General features: G+C 40.1%; 1 protein-coding gene across 5 annotated transcripts in view; it reads left to right on the forward strand.

Annotated features, from left to right (window-relative positions):
• Positions 1-18,098, forward strand: part of LOC121301941 (adenomatous polyposis coli protein-like) — a 58,236-nt gene extending 40,138 nt beyond the window's left edge. For 4 of the 5 annotated variants that reach the window (XM_041231684.1, XM_041231675.1, XM_041231692.1 and 1 more), the window contains 12 exons: positions 599-707; positions 1,625-1,738; positions 1,876-1,959; positions 3,662-3,769; positions 8,005-8,133; positions 8,624-9,002; positions 9,488-9,583; positions 10,153-10,292; positions 10,396-10,473; positions 10,684-10,800; positions 11,065-11,279; positions 11,565-18,098. In XM_041231684.1, the coding sequence (XP_041087618.1) occupies positions 599-707; positions 1,625-1,738; positions 1,876-1,959; positions 3,662-3,769; positions 8,005-8,133; positions 8,624-9,002; positions 9,488-9,583; positions 10,153-10,292; positions 10,396-10,473; positions 10,684-10,800; positions 11,065-11,279; positions 11,565-18,096 (8,101 nt within the window). In that variant the 3' untranslated portion in view covers positions 18,097-18,098. The remainder of the gene's footprint in view (positions 1-598; positions 708-1,624; positions 1,739-1,875; positions 1,960-3,661; positions 3,770-8,004; positions 8,134-8,623; positions 9,003-9,487; positions 9,584-10,152; positions 10,293-10,395; positions 10,474-10,683; positions 10,801-11,064; positions 11,280-11,564) is intronic. The other variant, XM_041231701.1, reaches the window with a different exon arrangement.
• The last annotated feature ends 5,660 nt before the right edge of the window (positions 18,099-23,758 follow it).

The following is a 23,758-nucleotide window of genomic DNA, read 5'->3' on the forward strand; positions in this document are numbered from 1 at the left end:
ATCTGACTTCATCTCTGGTTGTCCACTAATACAGTGCATGGCCGTGGGCATAAACAGAAAATATGAGCCTACCAGAAATAGTGGGATCCTGCTTTTAACAATTTGTTTGCCTCTGGTATGCAAAAAATAAAATAAAATGCTAAAATTATAATAGCCTATTAATGTATCCTTAAGCATTTTAAACTTGTGTCTTTGTTGAATTATACCACAATGATTAAATCAGGGAAAGGTGGGTAATAAGCCGCGACGTTCCTTTAACCTTGTACTCTGCAGTAGAGATGCTAATATTATTGAGTTTAAACATTTTCCAAGCAGTAACCTCATTTTATCGAGTCTTTTGCACTTACATTTTTAATGACGCCACCATATGAGGGATTTTGTTTTTTTAGATTATTGTTTTGTGAACACTGTTTATGTGAGCTTTATCAAAACTGACACTGTAAGGAAGCATTCACAAGACTGTGGTTTTCCTGTTTTTAGAAAATGGTTACAAAAGACTATTTGTGCAGTTGTGCAGGTTTTTTTTTTTATGTACATTAAATATAGCTTTTATTTTACTTTTATCATGAATGGCTCTCTTTTTTTTTTTTTTTTAAAGATCTTTATTACTTGCTGAACTGGAGAAGGAAGAGAAGGAAAAAGACTGGTATTATGCACAACTTCAGAATCTCACAAAGAGGATTGACAGCTTTCCGCTCACTGAGAATGTAAGTAGCTGTGACCAGTTTTATTTATTTATTTATTTATTTTTATTTTAAGGTTATGTGTTGTCACATAGATGTATTTCTACAGATCTGTCTCAAGCAGAGTGTCCAGGGGTTTGCTGCTTCCGAGCATTTTTGCATGATGAAAATGAAAAGCCTAGTTTGGTTTGCTTTTGATCCCATGTTACAAAATGCAGAGGCATTCAAGCAAGTAGGTGTCTTTGGTGTTGAAGGCGAGGGATTTTGTTTATGTATTGTGTGAAGAAACGTCTTGGAAGAACCCAAAGGCAGGCATTTTTATAACCTGTATAGTGCCTTTTCTGAATCTCAGCCCAGTTGACAAACAGCAAGGCATAGTGTTTTTTTTAGTAGTGTGATGGCTGTCTATAGTGATTTTCATCGCAATACAAGAATGACTTTCTAATTGTGCCAGCAAGCAACATATGGGTAACCCTTGAGAGCTGTTTCTATCTCTGGGAGTTTCTATTAAAAATTGTGTTCTATTACATTTGTAGATTTGAAATCGTCAGTGGTGTTAAAGTCCCATCAAACAACATTCAATGTTTATAACATTCAACTTCTCATCTGGCATTGTGTTGCAATTGCTTTGATATACTTTCCGTGTACTTTGGGTCTTTTTAATTGTTAAATGAATTAGACATTGAATATACACACTCGTACTTTGCTAGAAACTTTGGCGAAACCAGAGAATCGAAAGCAGAACCAATATTAATATGAATAATTGGATTTCACTGAGCAGTTGATTAATCACCCATTGTATCTGAATACATACAAATGATATTTTGATATTGCAGGGAAAGCATACCGTACATGGGACAGTAACATTAATCAGTCATGTTTTTAATTCAAAGTAAATTCTAATTATTTCTAAAGTACTAAAACGGTTTTTGTGTCTACAGTTTTCTCTGCAAACGGACATGACAAGAAGGCAATTGGAATATGAAGCGCGGCAGATCAGAGCTGCAATGGAGGAGCAACTTGGGACATGCCAGGACATGGAGAAACGTGCACAGGTAACTCAACATGCCTCTGCATTCTGTTATTAGAATTTCCCATATTTGCATTCTAAATTATTCTGAAGAATATTTTAATGAAAGTTCAATAGATTGTCTTGTTTTTTTATTTGCATTTCTGTATTTATCTGTTTCAGGCAAGAGTGGCTAGAATTCAGCAAATAGAGAAAGACATGCTTCGCATTCGACAGCACTTACAGGCTCAGACAGCTGAATCAGAGGTGGGTATGAAGTGTTTACATGTCAGTGGCAGAATGGACCATCTGAGATCTATTTTGTAAAACAGGATGCTGCAGTACAAACTAATCGTTTGTGTGGGAGCCAAACATCATATTCGTTGTGTTATGGAAAGAACTTCTGTTTTCTAATAAATACATATGTAATATATAGAATCTATGTAGTTAATAATTAACTGTCAACTAGTCACAGTTAAGCAATTCGAAACCCAATATTCCCATTGACTTAACATCATCGTATGTTATAATTGCATAGAATTGATTGGTATGAATACTGTATTTCTGATGTTGGAAACTTGATTGTGTACTAAACCAGTTCTACCCAAAATCCTGCTGGAATATAACAGTATAGTTCTCACCTTCTATGCACAATACATTCGGTACCCCAAACCAAGACTGGCCATGGATGAATTTGACACAGGGCTGCTAAGCTAGGTGAATTGGACCGTTTTGAATTCGTTTCCAGTGTCGCTGCAGCTGTGAAATAGTGGTTCACCCCTTAGTACATGTTGGATCAACAGTTGAGCAAGAACATTTAGGGCTTGACTTCATGAGATGAAAACTAAAATAGATTCAGCTAGTTGGTTTGGTCACAGTTAAAGCATCCACACAGGATCTTAGAATATAAAAAAACCCTGTCTTCTTGATACTGGCTTTTAATGGTTAGTGTTCACACTTTATTTGTTCAAAATGTTTTACCAGGATAATGCCATCTCATTTAAACATGTGTCCTGGGAATTATGGCGATTTTGTAAATGGGTCCCCTTTTTGCTTTGTTTAGATCAATGGAATTTAATTGAATGTGCTGTATAATGCAGGGTAAATAAATGTACATCACTGTTTACGTCAGACTCTTACTACTTTTGTTTCCAACTGGCAATAAATGATTGGTGCCTGCTGATTTTTTTTATTTTTTTGCATCTCGAGTATTTGGCCCCACTTCTATTAATCCGTGCAGCGTTTGTTTCCGTAAAAAACAAAAATAAAATACAAAAAATTTAAAAAAAAAACGTGGAAGGGACGCATTAAGGCATGTCTGTGTCTTCTACCTGAACAGGCTAACTGACTCAAGAGCATCCTGTCCAAGTCTAGTTGCTTTTTACTAAATCAAAATTCACAGTTTCATACAGATGCATCCACTTTAAATTGTACTTTTGATATTGAAGAATATGTATATATTTGTTCGCTTCTGATTGTTTTTACCAGCATATTAGAGTTTTTATTTCCATGCGACCATATGCTGTGTGAGTAGCTTTATCTTCTATAAATAACAGCTTGAGTGCTGTACATCTGCCTGACGAGATGTTGCTGCATCATGTGACCGAGTGCATAGGCAGCAGCTTTGTGCATCTCTTCTCTTGCATTATAATTCAATCCTTTCTTTAAAAGCACGCACAGAGAAAGGGGAGGATTTTTTTTTTTTTATTCTCGCTCAAAACGAAGCAGTTTGTTGCAATGATAGCAAAACATCCCTGCAAAAATGTACTGTTTGTCTTTTTTTCCCTTTCTGTGATGTATCAGCTTGAGCAGCTGATTATTTAGGTCAGGGGATAGGGAATAAGGCACAAAGAGAACAGATGCTTTCGCAAATTACCACCCCAGTAACACACTCGTGTCTGGCAGAATCGGCCTGATGCTGATGCCATGCAGAGCTCCTTACTGAATGCTGAAGTTGTTGTTTTAACAGAAGACATCACAGAGCAAGCATGATCCACCTTCACGTGATGCAGAAAGACAGAGTGAGGGAGGACAGGCAGCTGCAGAATTGGGCATGGGTACCACAGGGTGTGGTCAGGTAGGAATATTTACAATCTGCCTTTTGTTTTGTGGTGTTTTTTTTATTTTATTACATGATTAATGTACACTGGTATGTTAATAGATACATGTGAATGCTGCAAGGTAACTTGGCTGCTTAGCAACAAGCCATTCCTACAGTCCTTCATTCCCTTGTACACTGTTTTTTTTGTTTGGTTTTATTTTTTGCAAACTGACTAATTTTAGCTTTGAGTTCTCTAAATGATAAATGTTAAGCAGCAAGCTGATAGTTGTTTCCTTTCCTTAGTCTGAATCCTGGCATGGTAAACTTCAAGCATGCTGAGGTTCTGTAGAATTTCTTTTGTGAGTCAGCACTTTTATATTTTTACTGTGGCTTACATTTTAAGACCTGGAATGAACTTGCCTGCAACCAATATTACATCCACCACTGCTGCCATAACACAGGTGGTGGTTTAGACATTGCTATTTAGGGTGTTTTGAAAGAACACCCTTGAAGTGGTCAGAAACCTGTTTTGGGATTTTATTTATTTATTTATTTATTTATTTATTTTTTTAATTGGTAAGTTAAGGGCTATTACAGTAAATATTTTAATATACTGCTTTATATTTTATGTTATTCAAGCATTTAACACAAAACCAGTCTCTGTGAAATTAAACCTATTTCTCTAAAAATGTATAGAAATTTGAGCAAAAGAAATTAGAAATTAACCCTGAATGAGGTGATTTATCCAACTGTGACTAATGTCAATTCTTTGTGTTAGTGGCACATATTTGATGTACAGTGTCTGGCATCATCAAGGCCACAGAGCTAAGCATATTAAATAGGCTTTATAGCTGGAGTAAAATTGTCTTGAAAACCACACAGATTATTTTAATTTGTCCCCTCAATATTGCATGAATGTTCCAATATTCCTTTATGGGAGAGTGGCAAAAACAAAGCCATTGTTGAAAAAAACTCACATTAAATTTCAGCTAGAGTTTGCCAGAAGGCATGCATGTGGGAGACTCTGAAACCAAGTGGAAGATGATTCTATGGTCTGATGAGACCAAAGTAGAGCTTTTTGGCCTCAACGCTAAGTGCTACGTTTGGCGCAAGCCTGACACCGCACATCATCTTGAGAACACCATCCCTACCGTGAAGCATGGTCGTGGCAGCATCATGCTATGGGGATGCTTCTCTGCATCAGGGCCTGGAAAGCTCGTGAAAATAGAGGGCAAAATGGATGCAGCAAAGTACAGAGAAATCCTGGAGGAAAACCTGCTGAAGTCTGCAAGAGACCTGGGACTTAGGAGAAGATTCATCTTCCAGCAGGACAATGACCCCAAAAATACAGTCAAAGCCACACTGGAGTGGCTTAAAAACAAAAAGGTTAATGTCCTGGAGTGGCCCAGTCAAAGCCCAGACCTCAATCCAATTGAGAATATATGTAAACAGTTGAAAATTGCTGTTTGCCAAAGGTCCCCATCCAACTTGACGGAGCTTGAGCAATTTTGCAAAGAATGGGCAGAAATTGCAGTGTCCAGATGTGCAAAGCTGGTAGAGACTTATCCAAACAGACTCATGGCTGTAATTGCTGCCAAAGGTGACTCAAGGGGGTGAATAATGCATTCAATTATTTTCCGTTTTGTATTTGTATTTAATTTATAAATATTTGTAGATTATATTTTTCACTTTGACATTATGGACTTTTTTTTGTGTTGATCAGTGGCAAAAACTCCTAATTAAATCAATTTTGATTCCATGTTGTAACACAATAAAATGTGGAAAAAAAATCCAAGGGATGTGAATACTTTTGAGAGCCACTGTGTGTGTGTGTCATATATATATATATATAATATATATAATATCTATATATAATATGTATATATATATTATAGAGAGAGAGAGAGAGAGAGAGAGAGAGAGAGAGAGAGAGAGAGAGAGAGAGAGAGAGAGAGAGAGAGAGAGTCAAACACCAAGGGGGGCTGTTGGGGTTAATGCAAAAGTGTCAACAGCAATGTTTTCACTCAACACTCAAGCCCCCCACGACCCATTAACATGTGGTGCAATAGTAATCACGCGTTTAAAGGCAAATGCTCCGTACGCTAATTCAAAGGTAGAGCACAGCACACTGTCACACTAAGGAATCAAGAAGTGCAGTTAATGGATTTATTGATGGGTGAAATACAATTTAAAGTTGCTGCAGTATGTTCACTGTTTTGTCATTTCAAATATTCACAAAACAAACATTAAGCTTTAAAGCTGCAGTGTGCACTGCAAAACCACATTTGTAGGTGAAAAACACTACAATAAAAGTGGCTACATTTAAAAAAAATGTATAAACATGTGACATTTTCAGTCCACTAAAATAAATGGGAAATTACATAATTCTTCAGAAATTGGAGGGTCCAGATGTGCAAAGCTGGTAGAGGCTTATCCAAATAGACTCATGGCTGTAATTGCTGCCAAATTTTGAACCTCAAGGGGGTGAATACTTATGCAGATCAATTATTTTGTAATTTGTAATTTAGAACAATTTGTAGATTTTATTTTTCACTTTGACATTATGGACTTTTTTTTATGTTGATCAGTGGCAAAAACTCCTAATTAAATCCATTTCGATTCCATGTTGTAACACATTAAAATGTTAAAGTCCAAGGGTGGTGAATACTTTTGAGAGCCACTGTGTGTGTGCGTGTGTGTGTGTGTGCATATATATATATATATATATATATATATAGATAGATAGAGAGAGAGAGAGAGAGAGAGAGAGAGAGAGAGAGAGAGAGAGAGAGAGAGAGAGAGAGTCAACACCAAGGGGGGCTTAAAGTTGTCGTTAATGCAAAAGTGAGTGTGAGTTCGGGGGGTAGCTGGGTAAATTACAGGCATTAACATTAGGTGGATAGATTACGTTTACAGGCATGCTTAATTCAAAGGTAGAGCACAGCACACTGTCACACTAAGGAATCAAGAAGTGCAGTTAATGGATTTATTGATGAGTGAAATACAATTTAAAGTTGCTGCAGTATGTTTACTGTTTTGTCATTTCAAATATTCACAAAACAAACATTAAGCTTTAAAGCTGCAGTGTGCACTGCAAAACCACATTTGTAGGTGAAAAACACTACAATAAAAGTGGCTACATTTAAAAAAAATGTATAAACATGTGACATTTTCAGTCCACTAAAATAAATGGGTTTACATAATCTCTTAAGAAATTGGAGGGTCCAGTGTGAAAACACAACACGAAATAGTAAATTAACTAGCATCTACTATAGTAGCACTGTAGCATTAATATGTTCAATACAAAAAAAATGCCTGAATTATAAGCTCTTGCATTGTCTAAAAAAAATAAATAAATAAAAATCCTAAAATATGGATTGTAGCTTAACAGGAAAGTGTAATCAGTCAGACTGCAGAGTATGTATCATCTGATCTGAAACCACCGAACTCTGTCATCTGATGTAAGCAATTGTCTGAATCATTAATGCACAGAACAACGACTTCTAGGCATTTTTTTCTATTCACGCAAGATGGAAAATACTACTTTCAGGTCAAGGTTGGGGGTGGTGATGATCGTTCAAACCTGGGTGTTGACTTCGCAGAATCCTTTATGTGGATCTACTTTTAATTACAGCATAATAAGATATATTTTATAAATCATACTCTTCAGTAAACTACAATATATTAAAGAAGCAGTAGACTGTCATCCCATTAAACCAGTTTTCTTGGCATCAGTGTTCTGTTCCAAGATTACTTTAGTTCAGCCTTGTCCTGCATCACTGTTAATTTCCTTCTTAAATGCTTTAAATGCTGCATAACCCTACCAAATCAGAACTGTAGCAGGATATCGATTACTGAAAATGTTCATCTGTTTCTCCCCCTCCAAGCTTATTCCGTCATGCACAGCATTTACAGCGTGTCTTTCTCACTCCCATTTGCTCAAAGCTAATAGAACACTTGCTCCATCAGATAATTTTCCTTATGCATATATTTAAGAGGGTTTTTGTGGTGTGTAAATGTCAATATTTAATTTTTTGACTGAAGGTGGTAAGGTTGTGCCCAGTTTTGCTGAACTCTGCTAGTTATGTAACTAGATGCTAATCTTGGTACCAAAGAAAACATGGTAAAAGATTCACAAAATGTAACACATGCAACCTATAGGCTAGAGGCTAGCTTGCAAATAATTGACATAATCGCTTATTTGTTTTTAATGCACATTTGATTAAATATTTAACATTCTTTCTTTTTGTGTTCCGGTCTTGTCCTTATAGGGTTCAAGTGTCCGAATGGATCATGAGACAGCCAGTGATATGAGCTGTAGTAGTAGTAGTAGTTATTCTGTCCCTCGAAGACTGACAAGTCACCTGGGTACCAAGGTAACCGAAGATTCCAAGCCCCAGGTTGCTACACTGCATTTTTACTAATAAATTAATTATAACAGTGCTTTGGCTGTTTTTTTCTAGATAGACTTACTAACAAACAATCACAACTGCATGCTTAAATATTTTAAAATACAACGACATTTAAAATATACACAAACCTAAACTAAAAATAAATGTATTACGCTTAAGTTAAAACTTAACATTTCTCTAACATAATTTAGATTTTAAATAGTTTCAAAGTCTTTCCGATTTGGTCAACAAATCAAAATCGAGTTCACTTAGAAGACCAATTTTCTGGTACTAGCTTATCACTGTAAGAAAAAAAAACCTTACAAAATCCCCCTTTATAAAAATTAAAATTAAGTTAAGCACTGATGTACAGTTTACATGGCTCAAGCGGAACAGACAAACTGACTCAAATGTTTGTGAATGTGAATCGTAATTTTTTAATTTGAGCCACAATTTGCAATTGTGTTTACTTATGGACGCCCTTTTATTCTGACCGTAGGTGGAAATGGTGTATTCGCTGCTGTCAATGCTTGGTACCCACGATAAGGACGATATGTCCCGCACTTTGCTAGCGATGTCTAGCTCACAGGACAGTTGTATAGCAATGCGGCAGTCAGGGTGCCTTCCTCTGCTGATCCAGCTGTTGCATGGAAATGATAAAGACTCTGTGCTGCTGGGAAATTCCCGTGGAAGCAAGGAGGCCCGTGCAAGGGCAAGTGCAGCCCTACATAATATCATCCACTCGCAACCAGACGACAAACGTGGGAGGAGAGAAATACGTGTGCTTCACCTGTTGGAACAGATTCGTGCTTATTGTGAAACATGCTGGGAATGGCAAGAGGCACATGAACGTGGTGTAGATCAGGACAAAAACCCAAGTAAGTATTTTCAAATAGTGCCAGAACTAGACTAGTACGTGTTTTTAGATGGTTCCTGCTTATGTAGTTATTGAATCCTGGTCGAAGGAATTATACACAGTGTAAAAACTTGCAGCTGTAATAGTGCTTACCCTGCTGTGATGTAAAACATCATGAAAATGACATTTTAATTTACATGTAACTTGTGCCACTCTCACTGCTGAAATATTATATTGTAAGCACTTGTAAAAAATTAAGTTGTTCATGAAAACTGTGGTTTAACTAACATATTTGCTAAGGTTTACATAAATGCACCCCCCCCTACAATTGGGTCACAGTTTCAGATGTCATTATCCCACTAACAGAACACTTACTTTAAAACAGTGAGTTTTCAGCATCTTTAATAATGAACAACATAAATTGCACACATGCTTAAACGTTTTTCTCAATAGACCTACCGTCAGTTTATTTATTGATTTGTATTTTTCTTTTTATATTTGTCCTAGTGCCATCACCAGTGGAGCATCAGATCTGTCCTGCTGTATGTGTGCTTATGAAACTGTCATTTGATGAAGAACACAGGCATGCTATGAATGAACTTGGTAAGAACCCTATTTATCATCCCCTGCTCATCATGCAATACCCCTTGGCAACCAATATAATGTAGGGGCCTGTGTGTACATCACGCAGAGTGTGATAAAACTTGGTTAGGATGGTTTTTGAGAGTATCAGAATCTTGGGATATAAGGAGGTGCCTGTCCATTTATTTATGGAAAATGGAGGGCCTTGTCTGTACAAAAACTTCACTTGTGTGATAATGTGTACATGCTGTTCATGATGGTGAGTTTGTTTTTTTTGTTTTTTGTTTTTTTTGACGTATTTGTTACTTGCTGTGGCAGAGAGCTACCTAAAAGCACCATTTATTCCCTGAATATTGTTTAAACTGTTGAGATACTATTACAATGTTTGCATTTTATTCAGCCGGTTATTCTGTGTAAATGTATTATGTGAATCTTAATGTTTAGTATATTCTAAAAAACAAATTGGGGGGAAGCTTCTTGTTGTTCCACACTGATAATTACACAAGCAGCAAGTTATATTAGGAAAGAAGTGCAACATGACATTTTTACTACTTTTTCCTTTTTCTTAATTGGTTGTTTTTACATTTCAGGAGGATTGCAGGCTATAGGAGAGTTGTTGCAGGTAGACTGTGAAATGTATGGTCTTACCAATGACCACTACAGTGTTACTCTGAGGCGTTATGCAGGAATGGCTCTTACAAACTTAACATTTGGGGATGTTGCAAATAAGGTAGGTACACAAATACAGGTGGCACTTTTAATCTTTTCCTTTTTTTCTCATGTTCAGTAAAAAAAAAAAAAAATTCACTACTATATTTGGTTCAATTAAACAGGCAACTTTGTGTTCGATGAAAGGTTGTATGAGGGCAATGGTGGCACAACTGAAATCCGAAAGTGAAGATTTACAGCAGGTATTGTGTTGACTTGATTCACTTTGTCATATAATAATGGAATGCATCATTTTCCCATCAAGTTATTTATGGCTTTCACTATCTGCACCTGAAAAGGTGCACCTTTTCTTACGTTTTAAATCAAGTGGAATGCATTCATATTCTATGTATAAACTGGCTGGTGTGTGTATGATTTCTTTTTTATATATATATATATATGTACATTTGCAGGTAATTGCAAGTGTCTTGAGGAATTTGTCTTGGCGTGCTGATGTTAATAGTAAAACGACTCTGCGTGAAGTAGGAAGTGTGAAAGCACTAATGGAATGTGCTCTGGAAGTGAAGAAGGTGAGTTTTGTGCATTTTAGTAGTATCCCATTTTAAGACCGTCCAGGTCAGTGTTCTTCAGAGTGATTTTGTGTGGCCACATCAGATCCCTAGTAACCCTGCAGTAGACCTTCTTCTGCCTCCTTTTAATGGTATTAATATTGGTAACGGCTGTGCTGCTTTTATTAACCCCATTTAACTACTGTGGTCATTTTGCATAGGAATTTATTTTAGTACACATTTTAAATGGTTCTGTATACTTATTTTCTTTATTTTCTTTTCAAGGAATCTACTCTTAAAAGTGTACTGAGCGCCCTTTGGAACTTGTCGGCACACTGCACCGAGAACAAGGCAGACATCTGCGCTGTGGATGGTGCATTGGCCTTTTTAGTTAGCACTTTGACCTACAGAAGTCAAACAAACACTTTAGCCATCATCGAAAGTGGGGGAGGCATCTTGCGAAATGTGTCCAGTCTCATTGCTACAAATGAAGATCATAGGTATGCACCGGTATCTTTAATCCAGTAAACCAAAATAAAGTAGGATATTCTCTGCCTTAACTACTAGATTGGTCTTTCAGTGGTGCAGCCTTTAACTGATTGATTACAGAGAATATAAAAAATGACTGATATTATTCCCTCACTGAATTGTGAGGCTCTTATTATGGTGTTACTCACTTCAGTCCTAAAGTTTTTATATAGATAATACATGTTGGGTTGAAAAGACATGTCATTATTATTATAAAAGGCACTAAACAGGGTGTGTTTTGTCTTTCTTTTTTTTAGGCAGATACTGCGAGAAAATAACTGCCTGCAGACACTGTTACAACACTTGAAATCTCACAGCCTAACAATAGTTAGTAATGCATGTGGAACTCTATGGAACCTTTCAGCTCGCAATGTAAAGGACCAAGAGGCCTTATGGGACATGGGAGCTGTGAGCATGCTTAAGAACCTTATTCATTCAAAGCACAAAATGATTGCAATGGGCAGCGCTGCTGCTTTACGAAACCTAATGGCCAACCGACCTGCTAAATATAAGGACGCAAACATTATGTCCCCTGGATCTAGCTTACCTTCCCTGCATGTCAGAAAACAGAAAGCTTTGATAGAAGAACTGGATGCACAACATTTATCAGAAACTTTCGATAACATTGACAATTTGAGCCCCAAAGCATCCCATCGAAACAAACAAAGACACAAGCAAAGTGTGTATAGTGAATATGTTTTGGACTCTGGACGGCACAATGAAGATGGGATGTGTAGGTCTGAGAGTTTTAATACTACCAATATGACTGTTCTCTCTCCTTATGTGAACACTACTGTACTGCCTGGCTCAGCCTCTAGTGAAACTAGGGGAAATGCAGAAAGTTCTAGGGCTGAAAAAGACAGAAGCACTGAAAGAGAAAGGCGAATACCAGGATCTGGTGGTCTCCATCCTTCAGAAAATTCTTCTAAAAGAATTGGAATGCAGATATCTACGACATCTGCACAGATTGCTAAGGTCATGGAAGAGGTGCAGAGCATACATATATCCCAAGATGACAGAAGTACGGGGTCTTCAGCAGACCTGCATTGTCGGCAAGAGGAAAGGAATGGCCCGAGACAAACATCTGCTTCTCACACGCACTCTAACCCGTATCAGTTTAACAAACAAGAGCCTCCCAGTAGGACATGTCCTATTCCGTATGGGAAAATGGAATATAGAGCATCAAGTGATAGCCTAAACAGTGTTAGCAGCAGCGATGGGTATGGTAAAAGGGGTCAGATGAAGCCATCGGTGGAATCCTATTCAGAGGAGGATGATGGGTATGGTAAAAGGGGTCAGGTGAAGCAGTCAGTGGAATCCTATTCCGAGAATGATGAAGGAAAGTTTTGCAGTTATGGAAAGTATCCAGCTGACCTAGCCCACAAGATACACAGTGCCAACCATATGGAAGACAATGATGGAGAGATGGACACCCCAATAAATTACAGTCTTAAATATTCAGATGAACAATTAAATTCAGGAAGGCAAAGCCCTAGCCAAAGTGAAAGGTGGCCAAGACCTAAACATCTTGTGGAAGATGAGATGAAGAGGAACGAACAAAAAACATCAAGGACTCAAAACCAGGGGTATTCAGTTTACACAGAAAACAGTAGTGAGGCTGCTGATAAGCATATGAAATTCCCGTCACGATTTGGACAACCAGAGTGTTCTGGTCCTTTCAGACAAAGAGGCTGTAACAGCTCAGAGCAAAGTAGATCTGGTTCTAATCATGGAATGAAACAAAAGATGAATCCATCACACTGCCCGGTAGATGACTATGATGATGATAAGCCAACCAATTATAGTGAGCGGTATTCAGAAGAAGAGCAACATGATGAAGAGGATCAACCAACAAATTATGGAATAAAGTATAGTGAGGAACACCACCATGTTGAACCCATTGACTACAGTATAAAGTACTCCTCTGAAGTCCCGTCATCTCAAAAATATGGACATTCAAAGACTTCTGTTCAGAACTCAACCAAGGATCATATAACACATGGCAGTGGAAGCACCTTAGGTCCATCAACCAAAAATTCTGTCCAACAAAACCAACTTCACCCATCCTCAGCCCAGACAAGAGCAGGTCCAACTCGGATACTCCAAAAGACTACCACAGGCAAGGCACCCTCCATCAATCAAGAAACTATACAGACGTACTGTGTTGAAGACACACCAATCTGTTTTTCCAGGGGCAGTTCCCTATCGTCTTTGTCATCTGCAGAGGATGAGATGGAAGGGCGTGAGCAGCACAGGAATGTTGCAAATAACTACCCAACTTTACCTATTGCTGACAAAGAAGCTAGTGGTTCTTTATGTGCTGACATGCCCATGGCTGAAGACCAGTCCTCTTCTAAGTATACCAGAATGAAAGCTCAAAGACATCAGTCCTCTAATGTGGCAAATTCTGATGGATCAAGGCATAAAGCTGTTGAGTTCTCATCTGGTGCCAAATCTCCATTCAAAAGTGGGGCACAGACGCCAAAAAGCCCTCCAGAACATTATGTACAAGAAACACCTCTAATGTTTAGCAGATGTACTTCAGTAAGTTCTTTGGATAGCTTTGAGAGTCACTCGATTGCTAGCTCTGTACAGAGTGAACCTTGCAGTGGAATGGTTAGTGGAATTATCAGTCCAAGTGATCTACCAGATAGTCCGGGTCAGACAATGCCCCCAAGCAGAAGCAAGACCCCTCCTCCACCTCATGCAGGTCAAATGAAAAACAAAGTGAAAGTGCCTAATAATGCTGATGAGAGAGAGTTGGCTCCAAGACATGTCGCTGTAAATGCTGCTGTTCAGAGAGTCCAGGTTCTTCCAGATAATGATACTCTGTTACATTTTGCAACAGAAAGCACTCCAGATGGCTTCTCTTGTTCATCAAGTTTAAGTGCTCTGAGCCTTGATGAGCCTTTTATTCAGAAAGATGTAACACTGCAAATAATGCCTCCTGTACATGAAGATGATCATGGAAATAACGGAGAGCCTGAAAAGGAGGAAGATACAAAAGAACACAAGAGTCAGGATAATCCACCTAATTCCAGTGAACCTGAAAAAGATATACTTAATGATTCTGACGATGACGACATTGATATATTGGAGGAATGTATAAATTCAGCCATGCCAACCAAGTCTTCAAGAAAAAACAAAAAGCCGCCACCTGTCGCCAGAAAACCAAGCCAGCTTCCTGTATATAAACTCCTCCCTTCTCAAAACCGAGGACAGCAGCAAAAGCCTGCTAATTTCACACATGGAGAAGACATGCCCAGAGTATACTGTGTTGAGGGAACTCCAATTAACTTTTCTACAGCCACATCTCTAAGCGACCTAACCATAGAGTCACCTCCAAATGAGCTTGCTAACACTGAAAGTTCTAATATTGAAACCCAGACTACTGTGTCATCTGCCATGGAAAGAAGAGACACTATTCCAATGGAGGGAAGAAGCATAGATGGCAAAGATACAGTAAAAGGCTCCGCTGCTCCCTCTTTACCTCTGGATGAAGAAAAAGCAGAAGGAGATGACATACTTGCTGAGTGTATTAGTTCAGCGATGCCAAAGGGTAAAAGTCATAAGCCTTTCAGAGTAAAGAAAATTATAGATCAGGTAAAGCAGACATCTACATCTCCATGTAACCCAAGGCATCAAGATATTGAGAAAAAGAAACCTACTTCTCCAGTAAAACCAATGCCGCAAAGCAGTGAATACCGAGCTCGAGTGATGAAGCCAACTAACAATTTTTCTTCAGGCTCTTACTCTGATAAAAATAAGGATGCCAAAAAACGAGATCCCAAAAATTCCAGGGAATGTAGTGATAAGCCTCCAAATAGCGAAGAACGTGTACGTGGAAGTTTTGCTTTTGATTCCCTGCATCACTATAGTCCAGTAGAGGGTACCCCTTACTGTTTCTCACGCAATGGTTCACTGAGTTCATTAGACTTTGATGATGATGAACTAGACTTTTCTAAAGAGAAAGCTGAACTTAGGAAAGAAAAAGAACATAAAAAGGTATCCACAAGAAATGTTAATGAGCAAACTTCCAACCACCCGCCTGCAAGTAGAACGCAAGTGTACCAGAGGCCATGTCCTAATAGAGGCCCTGCAAAACCACTGTTGCAAAAACAAGCAATGTTTCCACAGGCATCCAAAGATAACATAGGCTCTGTCACAGATGAAAAAATGCAGAACTTTTCTATTGAAGACACCCCTGTGTGTTTTTCAAGAAATTCATCTCTCAGTTCATTAAGTGATATTGACCAAGAAAACAATAACAAAGAAAGTGATCGTCAGAAAGAAAATTCAAGTGCCCAGGTGGAAGGATCAAGGCCCCAGGCTTCAGGTTATGCTCCAAAGGCATTTAACGTTGAAGACACTCCAGTGTGCTTTTCCAGGAACAGTTCTCTTAGCTCTCTTAGCATTGACTCAGAAGATGATCTTCTACAAGAATGTATTAGTTCTGCTATGCCCAAGAAGAAAAAACAGCCTGCCAAAAGCCATGGAGGTGACAGTGCAACAAATGATGACAAACATATGGGGGGGATTTTAACAGAAGAGCCAGATTTAACGTTGGATCTAAGAGATATACAAAGTCCTATTTCAGAGCAGGCACACTCTCCTGATTCTGAAACCTTTGACTGGAAGGCTATTCAGGAAGGTGCTAATTCTATTGTAAGTAGCTTACATCAGGCTGCTGCTGCAAGCCTTTCCAGACAGGCCTCTTCGGACTCAGATTCAATATTGTCTCTTAAATCGGGCATCTCTTTAGGATCTCCCTTCCACCTTGCGTCTGATCAAGAAGAGAAGCCTGTTGCCTCAAATAAAGGTCCAAGGATCTTAAAGCCTGGAGAGAAGAGCACCTCGGAATCCAAAAAGAAAGAAGAGGAACAAGCAAAGGCTTTAAAAGGAGGAAAGAAGGTTTATAAAAGTCTTATAACCGGTAAAGCACGATCCAGTGTTGACATTTCTTCTATACCAAAACAGCAGGCTCCTGTTCCCTTGATCTCTCGTGGAAGGACTATGATCCATATTCCTGGTATAAGAAACAGCTCCCCCAGCACCAGCCCAATTCCCAAGAAGACGCCACCAAAAAACACCCCTCTAAAAGCTACGACCACAGGGCAAATTTCCAGTAACTTGCCAAGAGGTGTTAAAACTCCTGTAAAATCTGACCCCAGCTCTGCAAACAGACAACAGGGGGCTCAAGGGGGATCAAGCAAAGGCTCATCCAGGTCGGGATCAAGAGATACAACTCCCTCTAGACCTGCACAACAGCCTTTATCAAGACCTGTGCAGTCACCTGGTCGTACTTCTGTATCACCTGGAAGAAATGGAATCAGTCCTCCCAACAAGTTATCACAGTTGCCTCGCACATCATCTCCAAGTACAGCATCAACTAAGTCATCAGGCTCAGGAAGAATGTCTTATACATCCCCTGGAAGGCATTTAGGCCAGCAAGCTCCAACCAAGCAAAGTTGCTTACCAAGAAGTACTAGTGGGATTCCGAGAAGTGAGTCCGCTTCTAAAGGCTTGAACCAGAGTGCAGCTACAGGTTCTGTTAAAAAAGTAGAATTGTCAAGGATGTCTTCAACAAAATCAAGTGGAAGTGAGTCTGATAGATCAGAAAGACCTGTACTGGTGCGTCAGTCAACCTTTATTAAAGAAGCTCCGAGTCCAACACTGAAGAGAAAACTAGAAGAGTCTGCCTCATTTGAGTCATTGTCACCTACATCAAGACCAGTCTCCCCCAACAGGTCCCAGTCCCACACACCAGTTTTAAGTCCATCCCTTACAGATATGTCATTAACCTTGCCATATCAAGGTAGTTGTTGGAGGAAATCCTCCCAAAGCCAAAACTCTTCTGAAAATGGGGATGAGAGGTCTCTGAGAAGGCATGACATTGCCCGTTCACATTCTGAGAGCCCATCCAGACTCCCAATTAACAGGTCCGGCACTTGGAAGCGTGAGCATAGCAAGCACTCTTCATCTCTCCCAAGAGTTAGCACTTGGAAAAGAACTGGGAGCTCCTCCTCCATCCTTTCTGCATCTTCTGAGTCAAGTGAAAAGGGAAAAAGTGAAGATGAAAGGCAACATGCAAGTTTTGCTCAAGGAAGCAAGCAGAGCAAAGAAATCCATACCCCTTTGAAAGGAACATGGAGGAAGATCAAAGAAAGTGAAAATCCCCAAAATCCGTCTGTTGATGGAAGTGATGCTGATTTAATGGTTCATCAGATGGCTCCTGCTATGTCCAAGACGGAGGATGTGTGGGTGAGAATTGAGGACTGTCCTATTAATAACCCCAGGTCTGGGAAATCACCAACTGGAAATACTCCCCCAATAATTGACAGTGTGCCAGAAAAATTGACTGTTGATGATCCAGACCCTAAAGACATTGACAGTGTGGCTGTTTGTACAACAGGATTAGATAATTTTAATTCATGTATTATGCATGAAAGCCCTGAGAAGTCAGCAGAGACCAAGTCAGTAGCAAGTTATCCTGCTGCTACACCAGAGACTTCTGAAAACCCTGTTACCGAGCGCACTCCTTTTAGTTCTACAAACTCAAGTAAGCACAGCTCTCCCAGTGGTGCTGTTGCTGCAAGAGTAACACCTTTTAATTATAACCCCAACCCCAGGAAGAGCAGCACTGATAACGGCTCTGCTCGGCCATCACAGATTCCAACGCCAATAAACAGCAGCACAAAGAAACGAGACTCCAAAGGTGATGGTGCTGAGTCTAGTGGAAATCAGAGCCCCAGACGCCTTTCTGGGTCATACCTTGTGACGTCTGTGTGAAACAAAAAAAAAAAAAAACACCCTTATTGTGATATTAACTAGGATCTGATCACTACTAATGTATAATTTGGTACAATTGTTATGTAGGCTGTTGGTTTAAAAAAAAAAAAAAAGTAAGTGTAAATAAATGGATTATTTTCTAGAGGGTAACTGTTCTGGAAGCCATATTTGATAAAGATGTGGCTGGTACACTTGGTTAACAGAATGAGATTAATTTAGTTGGTAAAGCAAGCATATTTGTACTGTACAGATTGTTTTTCATGTGCTATTTAAAATTAATCCTTGCCATGATCCTGTATGTGTTTGGCTTGAATAAATAACGAAAGAAAAAAAAAACTACACAATTTGGAGACATTAAAACACTATTTCAAAAGTACTGTGTTGTACTAATATTTTAACTTGATTTTTTAAAATCAAGATGAAAACTCGGCAGGAGGTCTATCTATCATGCAAACGACGTTAACGGAGATCCTGTTGCAAAAAAACAAAAAAAACAGCCTTCCCATCCTGCTCTTCTGCATGACCTGATCTGATGGTTTGTCTCCTGAAGTAACAGTTTCTGTGGTCACATGATGTCTATAGGTAGCTGTGGTGTAACAAATTACACTAATTTGTGTGTGCTCTGAGAATAAGTAAGGAGTTATCTGTAACCTTAAAACCTTGGATGAGATTATTTTATCTGAAATAGATTTTACCAGAAAGTAGGTAAACCCTTTGCTATGCTGTTAACTTGTTGTATATTCTGTCATTTGAGGTGTGATGGCTGCTCTTTTAATAATGAGACATTTGGTAATGTCTCTAAAGGACTAAATGAAAATTTCAAAATAAATTATTACTGTATGTATTGGTGTTTTGTGTAATTATTTCTAAGCAGTCTGTTCAAGATTCACATTTTTATCTGTGTAGTACATAATTAGCTGGGTCAGAGGTTTTGTAATCTGCAGTTTAGATGTCTTGTTGTGTGGCTTACATTTCACACACTTAAATTCCAGTTACTATTATCATAGTTATTCCATAGTTAGTGTATGGCACATAAATATCACTTAATCTAAATAAATAAACCCTGCCTTCTACAATGCAAAGTGCTAACGCAGTTTGCTTGTGAAAGGATAAACGGCATACTATAATGTAGTTATTTCTTAAGTTTTAATTTAATGTATTTATTTTTAGATGGTGAGCATTTGTAATATTGTTTACACTTGTATACTGTATCACACGTTGTCAGCTAACTCAGTAACGTGAAAGTTTCCCTTAACCAAAATGTAATTGTTTGCTGTGCTTTAGAGGATTATCCGTGACATAGCGCAGCTCAGTCATTCACTGTATTCTTTCATTTAGTGTGACACTGAGGTTTACAGTCTTTAGTGGCAGTAGGTCCTCAGCCACATGACAGGGTATGGCTATTTTCAACACGCAGAAGATTAGTTTTGCAGCCGTGGTTTATAGAAGAGAGGCTGTAGAAGTTGTTTTTTTTTATCCTCTCATTCAAAACCCTTTATCAGACTGTTTAATTGTAAAATTGCTTTTATCATAAGGTTTGTTTTCCAATAGTAAAAGACAAGTCTATATAGCAGGTCATGGCCAAAAAACTAAACATTTTAATATATACATATTTAAGAAGTTGTTTCACCTTTTACGGCACCATAATGAACTTCTCTACTGTCACATTCTTATGTCAATTTTTTTTTTTTAATATGAGCACTATCTTTAAACAACTTCATTCTTCAATATGCTGAGCATTGATATGGACCTTTCTGGCTGTTTCAGTTATGCAGTTCATCATAAGATATTGTTTGCTGAAAGACCAAGGATTAAAAACAAATGCTTGCCCATTGCCCAAGATGAATTAGAACTGATGAGGCCTAGTTGATGTCTGTCTCAGTAGTTCTGTGAGGGAGTGCCTAAAAAAAAGTGTACAGATATATTCTCATGTTCACAGGCTTACATTTAAAAAATGCAGGAAAAGCCAATTTTCTAACGGGGTGTAGCAGTGGTGAACAAACATTCATAATGCTTACAAAACAGTCACTCAGAACTCAAACCTCCATCTACCCTTGTCATGCTGAATTTTGCATTATGCGAATGCATTAGCGTTTTATTTAATTTTGTCCGTGTGATTAATTATGCTATTCATTATTCATCAGCGTGGTATAATTGAACTTTCATTATAAACAGTTATCTTTTTAGACATCAAAACCGTATAAAAACGGCAGTTTTCTCACATTGTTTTAGTTTTCAATTATGAATTTCTTTTTTGAAAAGGCCCGATTGTTTGAACACAACACACTTATTTGGTAGGTCGAGCTTTAATCCGTGTAAAATATTGAAGTATTTTAAACTGTATAGATTTATGGGATGATTGCTTAACTGTCTTAATACCAACATATTCATATTATAAGATTTAGTGTAAAATATTAGAACAATTTCATATGGTCAGTTTCAAAGAAACAATGTGAGGAAATGGCTATTCACTTGAGCTGTTTTGTTTTGATGTTTAAAAAGTAGATTTAGTTTATAATACGGAAAGCTTGCATTTAGTCCATGGTGATGAATAAAATTAATAATGTATGGCATTTTTGAAGTAAGTAATTTTACAAAAACGTTAGGTTATTACCATAACCCTGGTTCCCTGAAAAAGAATGACAACCATTACCGAATGGGAAGAGCCCTCTCTGACCGTCAATCGCTGAGCATATATAAAAAAGCTGCCCTATCAGGGCCCAGCTGTGAGGTGGAAGTTCCTCCCACCTCCTGCTGAAGAAGGTCATCCTCACAGTAGCATATCGCCATTTTCTTTCTCACTTCACTGAGACAGGTTACAGATTGTCTTGTGCGTGTTTGTCTGAAATTGGCTGATTTGTTGATACTAACCTACAATTTTTTTCACAATTACACGGTAAAATTATGCTTTCGAGTATTTGTTGAGAGTTCTGTTGCCTTAGTCTCGTGTCAGTTTACTGATTAGAGCTAGTTTCGACCCCTCTTGGAGATTGGTAAGCAGCCATTACTCTCACTTTTTCACTACCTAGTGTAGTTTTTTACCATTGTTCAAGCTGTTGTGGTGCTGTAGGGAGACCCCACGGGCTCGCAGCATCATCCTCTACGCCGATTGACTCGGCCTCAGCGACCTTCCAGCTTGGGCCTACGCGCCCCTCTCAAGCCTCAGGCTTTCCTAGCGCGGCTGCGTTTGCCCTCAGCTCCAATGCTGATTGACTCGGCTACACCAGCTCGGCATCGACGCTGATTATTCGGCACCGGCTTGGAACCCCTTCGAGCACCGACCCCGACTCTATTGACTCGGCACCGGTGAGAACAACTTCGGCGCTGACTACAGCTTGTCACCGACCACGCTCTTTATCGGTACCGATTTATTTGGCATTGACAGCGCTCTCCTTGGCACCAACCTCAATGCTGATTGACTCAACATCAACTGCTCAGCACCGACAGCGCTCTACGCGGCATTGACTCGACGCCGATTGAACTCTGCACTGACTACGCGGCACCGGCTGCGCCTTCTCGACGCCGAAACACTCGGCACCGATCCCGCCTGAGCTAATTGATACTCGGCACAGACGCGTTGCTCGGCACAGACGCCCGCACCATGTCAGTGCGCTCCACAGAGTCATCAGCTGATTTTCACCAGTGTACGTCGAAGCTTCCCAGGCAGGAGGGGCATTTGTCCTGTGCCAGATGCTTGGGGCCAGACCACGCGGCCGAGGCACTGGCAGGCGAGCTGGACTCTCCATGCAGATAGTTCTCAAAACGAACTAAACACAGGCGAGCAGCCCTCTCCGCAGTGGAGTCTCTCTCCTCGGGTCAGGGGAGATTGAGATCTGTGGTCCAGTGCCCTTCACAAAGGTTCTCTAGGACCCCTCTCGCTATTGTGACCAGGGAGCTCCCCCGTACCCCCTGGGTCACCCTCCCCTTCTACACCACCGGTGCAGAGGCGCAGGCACCTCAGGGGAGGCGAGGTGGTTGCGCTGAGGCGGCACCGCTCGAATGGACATTCGCCAGGAAGCAGGCGGTCACCATGCAGGTACTGCTCTCCTTCCCTGTCTAGGCACAGGTGCCCTCCCTCTGAGTCACCCTCTGTGCGCTTGGTAAACCCAAGTGATGCTCCCAACGACTTCTACTACAGGTACTTCCTGGTGCCCAAGAGGGATAGCAGTTTCAGACCTATTTTGGACCTCAGGGTCCTCAACATGTCCCTCAAACATGTTGATCGCACAGCGTATCCTCCAGTCCGTCCAGCTGGGCGACTGGTTCACATCAATCGACCTGCAAGACACCTACTTCCATGTCCCGATCTGTCCCACGCACAGAAAGTATCAGCGCTTCACCTTTCAAGGCAATGCATATGAATTCTGCATGCTGCTTTTTGGCCTCTCACTGGCGTCCTACACTCCCTCCACTCAGGCTGCGGGGTATTCAGATCCTGAACTATCTGGATGATTGGCTAGTTTGCACGTGTTCCAAAGCACCGAGGCGCACACCAGTCATAGATCTTGTGATGAAGTTAAGGCTCTCCATACATCAACAGAAGAGCAACTTCATACCATCTCAGTCCACAGTGTTCCTGGGGATCAAACTGAACTCTGTGAGAATGCTTGCCTCTCTGTCGGAAGACAGGATTCGGTCGTTGGAAGTCACGCACTCCCAATTCCGAGAGGATGCTCTTCTACAGGTCAGAATATTCCAAAGGTTGTTGGGTCTGATGGCAGCCACCTCGAGAATCCTTCCCTTAGGGCTGCTGAGCATGTGCCCACTTCAAGCCTGGGTAAATACATTCAACTTGCACCCGGTCCACGATCGATACTGACTGGTGCGAGTGTCCAGACAATACTGGAAGACACTGGAGTGGTGGCAATTTGTGCCTCGATTCTCCCCTCGGCTCCCCTCACAGAAGGCTGGGGAGCGGTCTGGAATTGGAGGGGAATAAGAGATCAGTGGCACATTACAGTGGTAGCCTACAGTCGCTAGGCCTTCACCACGCAGCGCACAGACTCCTGTCCTGGACGCACAGTAACTTGCGTTCCATCAGGGAGGTTCACTGGTGTGGACAACAAGGCAGCAGACCTCCTGTCCAGAGGGGCTCCAGACAGCTCGGAATGGAGACTACACCTTCAGGTGGTGGAACAGATTTGGGAGAGGTTTTGTATGCTCAAGTCAACCTCTTCTCCACTGACGAGTCCGCTCATTGCCCCCTATGGTTCTCTATGGAGAGAGACAGGGGTCCCCTAGGAGTAGACGTGCTAGCTCACCCCTGGCCAAAGGAGCTCTTGAATGCATTCCCTCCGCTACCGCTATTACTCCTGACACTAGAGAGGATCAGGGTGGAGAGAGCACAGGTTTTGCTGGATACACCCAGATGGCCGAGGCACCCCTGTCCAGTATGACAAAAGCCAATGGTATATTTGTGACTGGTCGGCTACCTTTAAGTTAGTCGATTTTAAAGTGAATGAAAAATCAAGCAATCATTATGTGCAACTGGTGAAAGCAAAGACTGCCAAACAAGGCAGTCAAAAGCAAAACAGCCACTACACACCGAAACACCTGTGATTTTAAAGTTAAAAGTGCTTTTTAGAACTGCTCACACCCTTGTAAAGCATGCACAACCGTATTCTGATTTTGAATGATGTGCAACCTGGAGGAGGCTAATGGA

Source organism: Polyodon spathula, chromosome 2 (genome assembly GCF_017654505.1).
Source record: "Polyodon spathula isolate WHYD16114869_AA chromosome 2, ASM1765450v1, whole genome shotgun sequence".
Classification (NCBI taxonomy): Eukaryota; Metazoa; Chordata; class Actinopteri; order Acipenseriformes; family Polyodontidae; genus Polyodon; species Polyodon spathula.